The sequence below is a fragment of the Onychostoma macrolepis genome, chromosome 18 (genome assembly GCF_012432095.1).
Source record: "Onychostoma macrolepis isolate SWU-2019 chromosome 18, ASM1243209v1, whole genome shotgun sequence".
In the NCBI taxonomy this organism is placed as follows: domain Eukaryota; kingdom Metazoa; phylum Chordata; class Actinopteri; order Cypriniformes; family Cyprinidae; genus Onychostoma; species Onychostoma macrolepis.
Genome location: NC_081172.1, coordinates 4821335 through 4837695, shown reverse-complemented (window position 1 = coordinate 4837695; position 16361 = coordinate 4821335). Strand labels below are relative to the sequence as shown.

General features: G+C 36.5%; 1 protein-coding gene across 14 annotated transcripts in view; it reads right to left on the bottom strand.

Moving 5' to 3' along the window:
- Positions 1–16361, bottom strand: part of c2cd5 (C2 calcium dependent domain containing 5) — a 29018-nt gene that overhangs the window by 797 nt on the left and 11860 nt on the right. For 5 of the 14 annotated variants that reach the window (XM_058751447.1, XM_058751434.1, XM_058751439.1 and 2 more), the window contains 15 exons: positions 9512–9626; positions 9127–9297; positions 7088–7279; positions 6342–6528; positions 6039–6203; positions 5783–5923; positions 5642–5705; positions 5485–5546; positions 4430–4525; positions 4199–4288; positions 3921–4008; positions 3746–3832; positions 3397–3432; positions 2901–3002; positions 389–582 (listed from right to left, as the gene is read on the bottom strand). In XM_058751447.1, the coding sequence (XP_058607430.1) occupies positions 389–582; positions 2901–3002; positions 3397–3432; positions 3746–3832; positions 3921–4008; positions 4199–4288; positions 4430–4525; positions 5485–5546; positions 5642–5705; positions 5783–5923; positions 6039–6203; positions 6342–6528; positions 7088–7279; positions 9127–9297; positions 9512–9626 (1790 nt within the window). The other 9 variants (XM_058751437.1, XM_058751440.1, XM_058751446.1 and 6 more) reach the window with 8 other exon arrangements.

Below are 16361 nucleotides of genomic sequence, written 5' to 3'. Positions count from 1 at the left end.
TCAAATGTTTTATTTGTTGTATTAATTAAATTAACATTTTAATAACATCAATATTATAATATTTAATATTAAATTAATAATAATAATTTGTCATTTTAATATTAATAATTGTGAACCATCTTAATGACATATTAAAAGAAATATTTATTTAATAGCATTAATATAAAAATATTCAAAATTATTTATTATTGTTATTGCTATTATATTATTATTATTATTGTTATATTATTTTCAATTGCATTATTAATATTATAAAAATACTTAACATTAATTTTATTATTATTATTATTATTATTATTATAAGTATATTAATATTAATAATAATGATAATAAGCAAATGCCTTAATGTACGTGACCTGAATGCGTCTAAAAACAGAGAGACTGCTACCTCTCTGAGTGAGGTGGTCTCTCTAATGAAGAACATGTTGATGATGCCAAGGTATTTGATGATCTTTGCTCCAGGAATGAAAGAGAGCGGGGTCATTTTGACGACTGCAACAGAACTGCCTGAGTAGGAACGATTTGACCGAAGAGAACGAGAGCGACCTTCAGGCAACGGGCTAGCCTTCTCCAGAGATGATGCTGTTGAGAGTAGGAGAGCGAGAGAGAGCGAGGGGTAGAGAGAAAGAGAAGAGAGAAAAGAAAGAGGGGGGGGTGGGAAGATACCAGACATTGCCTTCAGAGGGCGCTGTACAAGACAAACGGATGTGACGAGACAAACATAGTGTGACCGAGGAAAAACGATGTGTGTATTTGTGTTGCAGATCAGCAGCATGTGATCAAAGCAAAGCAACAGCACTGCACCATGCAAATAAACAGCATGCAAATACAGAGACAGAGGAGGAAAGAAAGAATGAATGCACGCATGTTCAGTCAGCCTTGATAAATCAGAGGATGATGAGCTTTGAGGAGGGAGGACACTTTTTCCATCAAGAGTGTGAAAGAGCTCAAAATCTCAAAGCTGTAAAACATCATTCATGAGTGATGCAGCATCACAATTATTACACAGAGCACTAATGCGCATGCAGCTCCCAAACATAGCTCTAACTATCGGTCAGTGGACTCAATTAGGGCTGGGCGATATATACAATTTTACTGTGATTATTTTGTTGACGGCATACAGTAAAGCAACACAGTGAATACTGCAATGATTTTATGAAAGCAATATCGTGATTTGAACATTAGAATCAGTTTCGTTACATTTATTTACATGAAACATGCATTAGTCCAAGCCCTTTTCAAAAGAACTGATTTAAAATTCAAAAAGTTGATTTAAAAACATTTAGAAGTCTCCATTTGTCATTTTTCATGTTTCAGTAAAAACAATATGTACACAAAAACTGCTGTTTATTCCTACGTGTTATCAGGGTTTCCACACTTACTGAGCAATGAACGTCCATAACTTTTCCATAACTAAAACTAAAGTTGTTAAACTAAAGCCATTAATAGTATTTTATAAACATTACTCACAAAAAGTAAATTTTACTCCAAAAAAAATACACAATGGAGCATAACATAATATAAAAATTTTAATATTAAAAATATAACAATCATTTGTATTACTACTCATAAAATGTTAATAATAATAATAGTATAACTGGACAAATTTAGAATTTTTCATTACTACATCATTGCGATTTCCTTTTTTTTCAATTAAATGATATAAATATTCATATTTAATAATAACAACAATAATTTTTATTTAATTATTTTTTTTTTTACTATTAATTAAATTTTAAGAATGTTAGTATTATTTAATATTAAAATTCTACAAATTTCTGTAATGTTTCAGGACCAGGAAATCACGCTTTTGGAGTTTGCAATTTCCAGGTTTTCCAGAGATGCAAGAGAATGGTTCATAGAAGTTTCTTAATCATTTTTGTGCTCATTTAGTAAAAAACTGTGTGGAAAAAAACTGTTTTTTTTTTTTAGCTATAACGCCCAACCCTGGACAATACAACCTGTATAGCCATACTTATGATGCATCAATGCATCATATGCGACTCTGCATGGGCCCATGACACAGTGGGTCTGTGCTTTGTTTATACTCATCACATCAGCAAGCTCAAAGATGAAATCACTGAGGCACAACTGAAAGAATGATAGTCTTCATCTTGGCTCCTCACTAGGACTCAACCTCAACTTTCACACTGTCAATCAAGTTTGATCGGATCAGCATATGGCAGCAAGACTCGTTCACTTTTTGATGCAAGACATGGTAGTACGAGTGTGTAAGGATGCGTGTAGAACTATAGACTGTAGTCAGAGTAGATGTCATTTTAAATTTGACATTTGATTTTTAATGAGGCTGTGAGGGTTAGAAGATAATATGTCAAACTGTGATGTACCCTGGGCTTCATTTAGCTGGCAAAAATTTTAAAAACATAACATTTATTTTGTTTTCAAAAATTTAAACATACTAGTGACCTAGGACTTTAAACAATATGACATATTTAACACATTGAACTTCAAACCCCCAGAATCTCATTTTTGTTCATATTAAACAATGTAAACTAAAACATTTTACTTCCATATTGTGATTTTTAAGCTTATTTACATAGATTACATACATAAAAATTATATATATATATATATATATATATATATATATATATATATATATATATATATACACATACACACATACATATGTGAATATAGCAAGGTATTATTTTAGTGGAACATCAATTTGGAATAATGTGCACCAATGAAATAAGCATAATAAGACCAAGCAAATGTTTATGAATATTGTATTAAGGTAGTCTGTTAAGTATATTGGGCCCATTTTGATTACATCTTGAAGTTAAAGATCCTGTTAAATATGCAGTTTACTCTGACTAGGGTCTATGTGATTGTGTATGTGTTTGTGTATGTAAGCGAGTTTGCATGTGTGCTCCTACTTGTTTTAACCGATCCGCGTCTTATGGTGTGAGCTTTCAGTTTAAGCTGCTCTATCCAGGAGCTGCATCTGTCTGCAAAGGAACTGTAATCAACTGAGGGGGCTGGACACACACACACACACACACACACACATACACATACACACATACACACACACACACACACACACACACACACATATATATATATATAGACAGACATTCAGAAATGAACACAGATAGACACGAACACACACACAGACATAGAAATATGTGCACATGCGGTCACAAATCCCGCGGACAAGTACATACACACAACGACACAACAGAGGGACAAAGAGAAGAGGAAATAACACAAAGAAAGAAAGAAAAAAAAAAAAGAAAAAAGGGGTAAAATGGATGATGCTGGGGTGTGTGCTGCAGCACTTCAAACTGTCACACACAAAAGGAGCAGAAATTAAAAGAAAAAAAACACCCTGGTGCTTCCAGAACTCTCAGCAACGGATCAGGTACTGACCTCTGGCCGACGGATGGCTGCCAACCTCTGATAGACCTGAGACACACACACACAGGAAACCAATGCTGTGTTAAAGGGACACACCAAGGAAAACAGGATTTTCCTTAATATTGTGAAAAGCCGGTGTGCAATGTAGATATCAGAACTCAATTATTTTTATAATCATTTTCCCTAAGATTTTCAGTAAGATTTTCAATTGTTTGCTAATTTTAAGATATAGATAATTACTTAGAAAGTGTTGTTTTAGTATATTTTACACTATTATAGTTTTTATTGATATTTTGAAGAGCTATAAAGGACTGTATGGGACACCGGGTGAAGTTTAAAGTGAGGATTCACCAGGGTTTACCTTTGGGTGAGCTGAGAGGATTGGGAGAAGAAGTTTCAGCATTGAGCTCTAGATTGAACTGAAGCTGCTCATCATTTTCTGTTATGGCTGCAAGAAACAATCAACATTGAGGATTTGCTTTTCAAAAAGGTGTCTTACTTGAACATACTACACATACAGTACAGCACATGCTTACCCTTTATCAGTGTCTTTTCCCCACTTTGTTTGCCATTCTCCAAAGATTGCTCTTTGTCAAAGCTCATTGCCACAGCTGTCACAGCCACCTGCCAATTAAACAACACCGACCAATCATGTGGGACAGAGATAAATGAACAAGAATGAATCTAAACAGGACAAACAGATCTTGAATGCCTTCGTTCTTACTTTTTTGTTGTTTAAAAGTAATAAGATCACAAACTGAATGTTTAATAACATATTTAACAATTAAGGAAATAAGGACAGGTGTGTTCTCACCTGAATGAGCTCATCTTCAGGAATGGCTACGGTGAAGTTCAAGTGACAAAGACAACAGGGGACCATCGAGCGCAGTTTGAAGTACAAACTCTACAGAGCACACATATATCCAGGTAGAGCAGTGATATCCAAACACACTTAAAACATTTGGTTTAGCTGGTCCATATCAAACCATGATTGTACTGAGAAAAATAGATAAATGTATTCAGAAAACAGGAAAAATGTATTCACCTTCAGCAGATTCTCACAGAGGTCACTGAAAATCTTATTCAGTCCCTGATTGGTTAAGTTGGCGTTAAGGCGGAAGACCCTCACAGAGGTAAACATCTGAAGAAAAAAAAAAAAGTTTGATTCCACACCAAACAACTATAAGCTCATATAAACTCATATAAACATTATAGAGACAATAAATATGTTTTTCCAGAGTGAACATCTCTCAAACTAGCTTCATCTGTCTGCATATATTAGGGCAACAGTAATTGTCTTCATTGTAGTGAAGTAGTAAAGCACCTTAAATCATCAACCTGCTATCATGACACACTTCCCACATCTTTTTTCAGAAGTGTGCTTAACTGTTTAGAAGCAGATCTCTTTGAAGTGGTGAACGCCTCACTTCTTTCTGGGACATTTCCAAACTCCCTGAAAACTGCAATTATTAAGCCCCTTCTGAAAAAGCGCAATCTTGATAACACAATGTTGAGCAACTATAGACCAATATCAGATCTTCCTTTCATAGGTAAGATTATTGAAAAGTTAGTTTTTAATCAGCTGAACAACTACTTAAACTCAAATGGATACCTGGACAATTTTCAATCTAGGTTTACGGTGATGTCCATTTCGCAGGGCACTTACGGTCGAATAGAACAAATGTCGCATGTGATAAGAGATACGAAATGTGCAGAGCGGGGGGCGCGATGTGTAACGCTGATGTAGCCTATTGTATTAAATTTGTCTCTGGTATTCAGGTCTGTGAGCGTATATGCGTGCAGGGGGCGTGGCTTTAGACGGCGATTGCAGGGAGGGTGGGACATTCGCTTTCAGTGCTATCAGGCTAAATTTAGCATTTTCCAAGATCTCCTACTGTACACCTTTAATATATACACATATAAAATGCTGCTCATAAAATTGAAATCTGTGTTGTGGTTTGAAATGGATCTTGCTGTCATTTTGGCTTTATTAAAATACTATCCGTTTCCTGAACACTGCAGATGGTGTGTTGATGCGTTTACATCTTCAAGAATTCAAAACTCAACAGAAACCAACAGGTTCACTGGGATGAACAGTACCTGTATAGCTGAAGTCCAGTTCTGAATCCCAGGCATTATTTCAGTGTTGCAGCTGTAGAATCCTGAAGGGAAAACAAGAGAACGTACATACACAGGTGAATATATAGCCCAGTAAACACAGAATAGAGTCCAACAATGGTCTAGCACATGTGTTTACCTGCTGGGGTGGGGGAATCAGTCAGAAGAGCATGTATATCTTCCACAGCGTCCGTGTCATCAATCTAGAAGAGTATTAAAACATTAAAAAGATCCTTGTTCATCTCTCAAATCCATCAACCTCCAGTGCAAGCAAACTTACCTCCAATACAAAGGCATCCTTCTTCCCATGGGATAGGTCTAGTTCTGAAACCTCATCTGAACTCTCTGAATGAGAACGAAAGAGACGAGACCTCTGACGGGGCTCAGGGATCGGCGAACCAATGATCTCTTCGACAACCTCCTATACAATGGGGGGGGGGGGAAGTTTTAGCTGTGTTTTTGAAAGAGGAACAGGTGGATCAAATCAAATCAAATATAAAAGCTTTGAAATACACTTGATGTGTATATGTACTTACAGGAGGGTTGATTTCATGCAGTTCTTTGTTTTTAGAAATGGTATCATTGATTTTCTTCTGCATATTGGAGATATGCTGTTCGTATGTGATGTCACTGGGAGTTTTTCCAGCAACCTGGATTCCTCCAGGACTGGGTAAAGCTGTCAGATAAACTCCTGTTGCAGACTAGAGGCAACAAACAACATCTATTAGCATGAAAACAGCAGCATATACAGTCATATTTAATAAATAAATAATACATTTAATAATAGTCATATTGAATACATAAAATTCACTGAGCATTATTGGTAATTGCATACTGACCGCTAATCCTAGCAGCATGGTCTCTCCAACGCTTATTTGGATACGTAGACCAAACAAAGCGTTCATGCCTCGTAGCTTCAATTTGTTCATCAGCTGTGTGTGGAGTTCATACTCTAAAAATGGCAGAAGATTGCTAATGGCCGTGGCGTTCCCTTCTCCTTGCGCCTTCTTTTTAGTCCGGCACAGCCTATAGTGAGATGCAAAGAATACCTGGATTGACCTTCTGAATGGAGCACATTGTGAGAAATCTGTATCCGACAATGCAATGGGCTTGACTTTACATTCATCCAAAGTAATTATTCACTTGGGACAAAAACAGTTTCAAATGTTTTATTAATTCACTCAAATGCAACATTGTCCTGTCTCATTACAAGTGTGGGAAGATGGTTGACGCATGTCACACAAGTCACTCAAACTCAGAGCAGATGCAACAATGGGTTTATGTGGAAGTATTTGCTATGAACTGAGTCACAATGAGAAACTGAAAACCCTAAATAATGAGTTGCATGCGTGTAAAGGAACACAGTGCTGTGCTTCACGCTGAAACAGGCAGTGCACATATTTATCTAATTAAATCGTAGCCTTCGAGATTTGTTTTATTTCAATTACATGTGCAGCCCTACATACTGCTATTTAAAATGTATCACTGCATTCTAAATATAGTTTCATATACTATTTTCATTATACCGTGCAGTATGCAGAACAATAATATACCATTTGGACAGGATGTCCTGTGCATGTAATACCTGGCTTGAATCAGGCAGCCCTTCCCGGTGACATTGGCTTCAGTAGGCAAGTCGATTGTGGTGAAGAGGACGTCGGGCACTTTGTAGCGGCGACAGCAGTAGCAATAGGTGAGCTGAGCAGGAAACGGTATATTCAACTCATCGTATGGTATGTGACAAAACCCACAGCCAGGGGGCACCACCTCCTCAAATCTAAGAGAAATAAACTGTGCAGTTAGTACATAAACAATAACACAAGGGCACACATACAGACCCAAGCACCCAAATGAGCTAAAAATGAATAAAAGAATTACATAAGCATACAAATGTGTCAATATGGTATTATTTTTGTACATAAAACACATGCAGAGACAGGTAAATGATTTTAGCCCTCAGGACTTAATTTGGTTAGTAGCCGTAAAAAAACACCTTCAGCAAACACACACACACAAACACACACACAAACACACACCAATTTAATTAGTATTGTTTAGTATTGAGATTAAAGGAAAAGTTCACCCAATATGAAATTTAAGTTATGATTTACTTACACTTGTCGTTCCAAACCTTTTGGCTTTTAATGTCACCATGAAATCCAAATTGACAATACTGCAGTGTTTATTAAAAGTGATTAATTCATCAATATCATTTTTTTAATTGATGTGCTTTTGTAAATTTTTAATCAAACATTTTAACTTTTCCTCCCCTTGCAACAACATCCTTTCACATAAGATCGCAGCAAACAAATAAACTAATCAATTCCAAATCAAATACCATCCTATATTTTAAGGATGCACAATATTATCGGACTGATATCGGAATCGGCCAATAATGGCTTTAAATGTAAATATCGGCATTGGCCCGATATTAAAAATGATGCCGATATGTCTTGCCGATAAGAGGAATACCTTAACTCACATGTGCTCAGGATGTGCTAGCGATTAGATCACGTCAACAGTGTGACTGATTTTTGAAGCAAAGTTTTGTCTGAATGACTATTAGATTCACTCTTTTGAATCACTGCATTTAATCTGTGAAAGCACGTACAGAATGAGCATTAGGTGTATAAACAGTAATAGCAGGTGCAGTGGAAGCAGTGACAGCCTCCCCCGGGTCCTAATGCCCGCTCAGTAAGGAGTTTTAATCTGTAGGGGGCACTGTTGGCCTACTTCTAATTCAATTAAAAGTAAAATAGCCTACACAAGTAACATTTAGACTGTTTCTGATTAAATAAAGCAGTAATTGATGTCATAAAATAATGAGTATATTTTGATGGGGGTAAAAAATGCAGCGATTGATATATAGTTTATTTATAGTTATTTTCAAAGCTTCAATGTACTGTCAAAAAAACTTAATTATTGTTTATTTAATTCTAACAAATAAGTTCTTGTTAAAAACTAACCAAAATTAAAAACTATTTTGCTTATAATTTCTGCACAGGAGAGACTTGGTGTTGTTTCCAAACAAAAGGAAATATATCAGTATCGGCCAAAATGAGTTGAAAATTATCGGCAAAAATCCAATATCGTGCATCCCTACTATTTATTTTGTATTTTTTGTATTTTTTTACTCGTTCGAGAAGCCATTTCACTCAAATATGTCACAATTTATGTTTCAAGCCGACTTTAAGAGCTACTGTATTAAGGGAAAAAATTCAGTGAATAATGACTTAATTTTATTGTTCAATTCAATTCAAGTTTATTTGTATAGTGCTTGTCACGATACAAATCGTTGCAAAGCAGCTTCACAGAAAACTTAAGTTTCTACATTAGAAAAAATTAGTACTATTGTTGAAGTCGCAATGAAACGGAAGTATTGACAGATCTTTTCTATATTGTGACATGCATTGGATTATCAAAAGAATATTTAATGTTCACAAGATCTATAACATTATTATTATGGATTATTTTCTTAGTACACCTTTTTTGAAGTTTGATACGACATGAGGGAAGAGTTAATGATCACATTTCTTTTTATTTTTGGGTGAACTATTCTTTTAAGAGTCCCTTAGCATGGGGCCAAAGGTGTGTGTGTGTATGTGTTATGTGTCATTAACCTACCCTAGCGAGGCTGAACTACCCATATCCCCCTCGACCCTCTCTGACCCTGTAGAAAAGACACAAAGTGGTTGCCGTGACAACCTGTGTTCGGTGTCCAGCGAGCCGTCCTGCATGAACCGGGAGCTAAGGATCGCTGCGGTGCCTGACGCAGATAGAATACACACCTCCTCACTGCAAACACAAAGAGCACATAATCAGAGCATTTCATCACGGCTGAATGACAGAATGAGAAAGCTGTGCAAATAAAAAATCAAGACACATCATTTTAACTGACTCCTCCAACCGTCTTAAAAAACCTGGATATATGAGGAAGCCAAAAAACAGTTGAGAACCAGTGTGTAGAAGCATCCTCAGAATTGAGCATTGTGCGTGTGTGTTTAAGTACCAGATGCTGGTGGACTCGCTGTACCCCACCACAGCGTGGCAGCCAAGAGCTTTGGCATGAGACTTTATTTCCTGACGGATCTCCTCCCACCACGCATCGCGTGTCTCCGGCTCATCTGAAACAAACATATTTACATCATCATGCACACCACCGGCACATACACACCCCCTGTCTTTAGCAGCATACTAGCCCTGTTAGCTGGTTTATTGATGCTCCTAAATCTGGCACAATTCACAATAAATTTTTGTCTAAAATGTATTTATTTCTTAATTATTACTGTCTATCTATATTCCCAAAGAGTGTTTTTGTCAGCCAGATCTCTTTGACCAAAAAACTGAAATTAATATTCCAAAAATTTAACAACATGTGTTCTCTGATGTCGGTTAATGATCACATGACATGGGTAAACAAAATAGTAAATATTCTTAGAAAGTTTTTTATTTTAATATTGTTTATTTATCATACTTTTTCATTTTTTATGATTTAATTATTAGCTTTTTGTTAATTCACAAACTCCCTGCAGTTCTCTCATGAATCTCTATATCAATTATCGTAGGAGTAATTTTCAAAGAGATTTTTTCCAGATGATGAAAGATAAAAATGCTGACAGTCAGAACTTTAAAATCACTATTTTCTAGAGATTTTTGTTATGCATCAGAAAACATGTAACGTAATTGAGCAGTAGCTTGAGCGAGCATGTGGTGTGAGCAACAGGCCTTACAACATCATCAGAACATCAGTTTTATTAATTTAGCTGTATATATATTTTTAACAGTGACAAATCTAAAAATTGTTCTCAGAGAGGGAGCAATCCATGAACAAGCGAACAAGGCTAGCACCTGAGCTTTTCTCTTTCACACACACATACACAACACTCGCACACATGCACGCACAGGTGCTCACACTCTCTGAGAGCAAGGGGTTTTCACGAGCGCAAACTCCCCTGCCTGTTTACCACAAGTAGGAGAGGGTTGAGGGGAATGAGGAAGATGATGATGATGGTGAGGACGAAGAGGACAGTGGTGTGATTTGCCATTCTCCTGACTGACAGCTATTCATGAACTAATCTACAACAGTAGGCAGAGCATTCCCCTGCTGGTGCAGTCATGCTTCCCAATGGAGGACAAACTCCATCCTATTCTGGATAAACAGCCAACAGCAGAAGAAAGTGTGGAAAAAAATAAATAAATAAAAATAAATGATGGCCTGATGCTCACCTTACCACTGATATTACATGATTCAAATCACTCGTAGCCTGACTAGTAACACTTCATTAAAAAACACACAAGTTCACAATTAACTTTCTTCTAAACTAAACCAAGCATTCAATTGCTTTTGTAAAAACAAATAATTCTCAATTCATTGAAAAACAGCACCTGTCAGAGCTCAAAAACTTTCAGAGCTTCAAAAAACTTTTGCCACTTCTGCCAATGACAGATGAAATATACAGGCCAAGTAATATGCTTTAAATAATGCATTAATGCATTTGCATTATTGAACTACATAAATATTTTTATCATATTAAATTATATTACATAATTCAATTATTTAAATACATCAAATTAACTTATTATACCTCTGGCAGATTTTTAATTATCTCAATATTTGTGACAAATGGTTTGTATTTCAGAAAGGTCAGACAACTTTTATTTACTCACCAAAACCAATTTATTTTTCACATTTTTATATATAGATTTTAAAAAACACTAGCCGCTGTAACACAGTAATACCAGTAAATTGCCGTAAATTAACGGAACGACTTTAACGGTAAATTCAAAAATGCACTATTCACACAGGCAACAACATTCAGTCTTTTTTCTGGAAAAACACCATTCACACATCAGTTTAAAATTATCAGTAAATTCTGTGACGTCATTAACCAGAAATTACTTCTAAACAACTGCGCATGCCGATGTTGTGTTTGTAAACAAACATGTTTTCATTTTTGTGTCAAACGTTCACAATCATGCAGCCCTTTTGGTCCAGAGACATAATTTTAGACGACTTTAAACTGAACTACACAGCGCCGAGTAAAAGTATCATCTTCGTCAGAATGTTATGATTGGCCCAGAGCCGTTGAATTTTCTATTTCAATGGCTCTGGATTGGCCCACAGTAGATGTCTTGAGTCAGTGCGTTCTTTACTTGTACGTGCTCATACCGGTAATCTTCATTCCGCGTTCACACACAGCATCATTCCAGCAATTTACTGGTAATGTTACAACTTCTCATACTGGTAAATTGCCAGAACAAATTTACCAGTATTTTTGATAAGGTCCTGTTCACACATGATCTCTTTACAGCAATTTACTGGTAATTTTCCAGTAAAGTCTGTATGTGTGAAAGGGGTAAATGACTACGAATCAATATCAGAGCACATGTGATATCAGCTTACACAAACATAATCCATAATGTATGAATCCTTATTACTTTAGTAGAGGGAAGCAACAACGACCACAGAGGCAGCAGCACTGCCAAGGGCACAGAGGTCATGAGATCTTTCATGACTGAAAGTAGAACACTGCCTAAGTCCACTTCACTGGATTGGTAGATCAAGTGGTCATGTGATAAGGGAGGAGGGGACGCTGGGTAAGGGGTCAGGAGAAGCGCAGTCAGAGCAGATCAAGGAATGATCAGCCAGAGCAGAGAACAGCCACGCATCCAGCTAAAACATGCAGCAGCTGCCAGACACACACGTTCATACAGAAGCACAGCGCGTGGCAGCTCATGCAACACACACTACTGAGAAAAGGCTTGAGGTTGTATGTGCGAGTCTGTGTATATCTGAGATTGCCTGTGTAAGGCATAAATGACTCCTTTTACACACTTAATTCATCTTTAAAAGTATTTGTAATCATTCTTGACAAAAATCAACTCATCTTCTTAATTGTGAATATGCACTCAATAACATATTTCAATACATACTAAGGGAAAAAGTCACTGTAAAATTAAAATGTCACTTACTGACCCTCCTGTTATTCAAAATCTGCATGTCTTTCTTAAAAAAATAAAAATAAAAATCCTTTAGTGTTGCATGAAAAAAATGTTCACGCTGCTCTTTTTTCCTATATTCCTTAAGTCATATTGAACTATTTGTGATGCAGACAGTGAAGATGTTATTTGCCGACAACCTTCCCATCTACTGCAGTGGTGTTTGGCGACATCCACACAAAACCTGTTGTGGAAGGTCTTTACATACTATGCTTTTCATTTTACGAAAAACAGCAGCTGAACATCTTTTTTGTGTTCCTCAGAAGAAAGAAAATCATAAGGGTTTAGAAAAACATGAGGGTCAGTATATGACGACAGAATTTCATTATTGTGTGAACAGTCCCTTTATGCATTATCACAATGTTGATTAATTGCTAAAGGAGAATATTCAAAATTCAGTACTCTCTCAAAACCGATAATACGGATTAATATTTAGGAAAGTTTGTAACAGCTGAGCTGCCAAGGGCTTCATGTGCGTGTATGTGTGTGTTTGTGTGTGAAAAGCAGGACTGAGGGTAGGGTAGTACCTGCAGTGAAACTATTCCAGTCTAGCAGTTTGTATGATCTGGTGTTACCCAAGGCTGAGCCAAATCGCCACATTAGTAGATCGGTTAAAGGAGCAGAGAGAAAAAGAGAGAAAGAGAGAGAGAAAGAGAGTAGAAAAGAAAAAGAAAACCAAACACCAACTACAAACAAGAACACAACACTGGACAACACCACTCCACAGGAACTGCAAAGTCAGACAATAGTTATCTGAGAGGGTGACCACGAGAACGAGAGCGAGAGAGAAGAGATGGACAGAGAGGAAGAAAATCAGTCTGCGAGAGAGAATGAGGGGGAAAGAGGTGAAAGACGAAGAAGAGAGAGAAAGAGATAGAGAAAAAAGCATGCAGCAGCACTATGTCAGAGGCTCTAAATCAGCACATCTACAATAAAACTACATGAGCAGCTCCTTCAACCAAACCATGCTTTAATTAATGCACACACACACTCGCACACACTAATTAAACATTCATACGCAGATGTAGTAGTAGATGTGTTTCATTTGTATGTTGTGGAATAACAACTGTGGGTGTATGTGTGTGCTTGCAGTCATCTATAAGTTACAATTAAGAAAATAAAACAATAAACACCCTCTGAGTTGTAGTTCAGAAATAATTAATGTTTTTCTCCCTTTAATTACACTCCACTATACAAAATAACAACCTAATTTGGAAACATGTCAGCATGCAAAATGTAAATTAGTAGGTAATGGTTCAGCTTGGTTAAAGGGGTCATCGGATGCAAAATTCACTTTACAAGTTGTTTGAACATAAATGTGTGTTGGAAGTGTGTGTACACATCCATCCTATAATGATAAAAATCCACCCAGTGTTTTTTTTTTAAATCCCTATTTTAAAATCCCCTCTCAAATCAGGCTGTTTTGAGATTCCTGTCAGAATGACATAGTTCTGTGCAGGCCGCTCCCACGATAGTTGATTGACAAGGCCGTCTTACCTTAGACCTGCCCTGAATGAGCTGAGAGCTGTCCGCCATTCTGTCGACTCCGGTTCAGGGGAAGACAAGATATCTCTGATTAAGCGATTGAGGTGTTTAGTTGTTGGATGTAATAATGAACATAGCAGTCATCATTTACACCCGACATCTGAGCCGCTGAAGACGCAGAGGATTAACGTTACTTTCGTTTTTGAAGGGAATGCGCCGATCCCCGATCTGCCTAAATGCATCTATGTTTGCGCGAATCATTTGTGATCCAGCTTCATCTACAGAAGAAATGAGTATAAGGGTTTTTTTTATTGAATCTTTGCAAATCACCTTTCCTAATACAGTGCTAGTTAAGCCGGGCTCACACTGTACGATTTTTAAAAAATCTTTTAGGATTGTACTTGTCAGACTGTACGAACATGATGATCATGTCACACTATGGGATCTCAGTTGTCATTAATGTCAGACTGTACGACAGTCAAGACGAATTAAAAACTGGTGCGCGCAAGAAAACTTGTCCGGAGTTTTACATTATCAACCCATACACGTCCAGTGACTGCGAACTGCATTGCACGCGGGACCGAAATGTTGGCTATCATTAAAGTATATGAACGGCGGCAATACCGGCGTATTTAAGAAGAATAGTGTATGCAGCTCTACACACCCACATGAAAACAGCGGCACAACCAGTGTTTAAATAGAAAAGGCAACATATCAGATGAATTCCATGAGAGGAGGATGGGAGCGCCGGAGTTTATGGCTGATAGAATAATTCTCTAGCATTAATTCTGCTCATAGCTTGTCTTGAAAAACGGAGACAGTTTGACATTCATCGTAGGGGTAGTCACACTGCAGGACTGTGCGCCAAATCTTATGACACTGCCAGAATTTCGTCGGAGGTGAAATTTGATCGCAACAGCCATTAATTGGCTGTCGGTGAACATGTCAAACCAGCGATCAAAGACTACAGATTTTATCCTAGGATTATAGGAATCTTTTAGGATTTTCAAATTTTGTCTCAGCTGACCAAATCGTGGCCAAAATCGCACAGTGTGAGCCGGGCTTTAGCCAGTTTCACAGCTGAAGTTCACAGTCTGCTCGTCACCCCATGGAAGAGAGGGGCAGGGTGAGCAGAGCTCATTAGCATTTAAAGCGACATGGACTAAAAAACAGCTTGCTGAAAACAGAGCTGATTTTGACAGGGTAAAAAAATTGTTTTTTACACTACCATTGAGAAATTTTAACCAAAATATGTTTTCATTAAGACCCTAAAGAATCATATCAACTTGTGGAAAATGGGCATCCGATGACCCCTTTAAAGCCTGAATCTATGCAAGTGTTAAAGAAATACAATCAGATCACCGCAAGAGTTATGGGTCAAACTGAGGATAGACAAATGTTAGGATGGGTAGGGAATGAGAATTAGAAACATTATGAGACCAGAAAAATAAAAATAATAATACTACAGAAAAAAGTTAATATATTAAATTGTATGCAAGATGGACGTAAAAGTTCACCCCGACAAGCATTTTTTTTTTTTTTTAATGCAGTGCATCATGAAATTTGATCATGATTTAGTTCTATTTTATTATTTTGGTCTGATTCATAATTATTTTCAAAAATTAGCTAACTACACAAATAACAGGGACAATCGAACAAGTTCTTGAAGATTGAGAGTCTGAATTTGGCAGATTTCTACAGCTCAAAATAGTGTTTACAGTCAAACCAAAAATGACTCAGACACCAGATATAATTTTTTATTTTATTTTATTTATTTACTAGTGGGTGCAGGACACTATAGTTCATTTATGTAAGTGAGGATAGAAAAATAAAGTGAACTGTGACATATTATACACAAAAATTGTTCATACAGTGGACTACCAGTAAACTTGATAAAAAATTTGGGACCAAAAATTATTCAGGCACTTTGACCTGACCATGTTTTTTTAAGTGTTTTTTTGGTATTATTTTATTGTGTACTTAAATTTAACAGCTGAACAATTTTTGGTTGATTGCAATCCATTACATACCTTTCTATCAAAGTTATCTGACATTATCAAGATGAATTTGTTCTGACACAGTTTAACTCTTGAGTTCTTGTCATATTTTATTACTATTTTCTAAACTATAGCAAATAAACTGTGATAATGTGAGAAATGTTGAAGGTGTCTGAATAAATTCTGGTTTGACTGTATATGCATACTTAAAAGAACACTAAAAAAATTATAATATATAATAACTGAGCAGCAAATCAGCATTTTAGAATGATTTCTGAAGGATCATGTAAGTAATGGCTGCTGAAAATTCAGCTTTTTCCATCACAGGCATAAATTATAATAAAATACATTAAAATATAAACCAGTTCTTTTAAATTG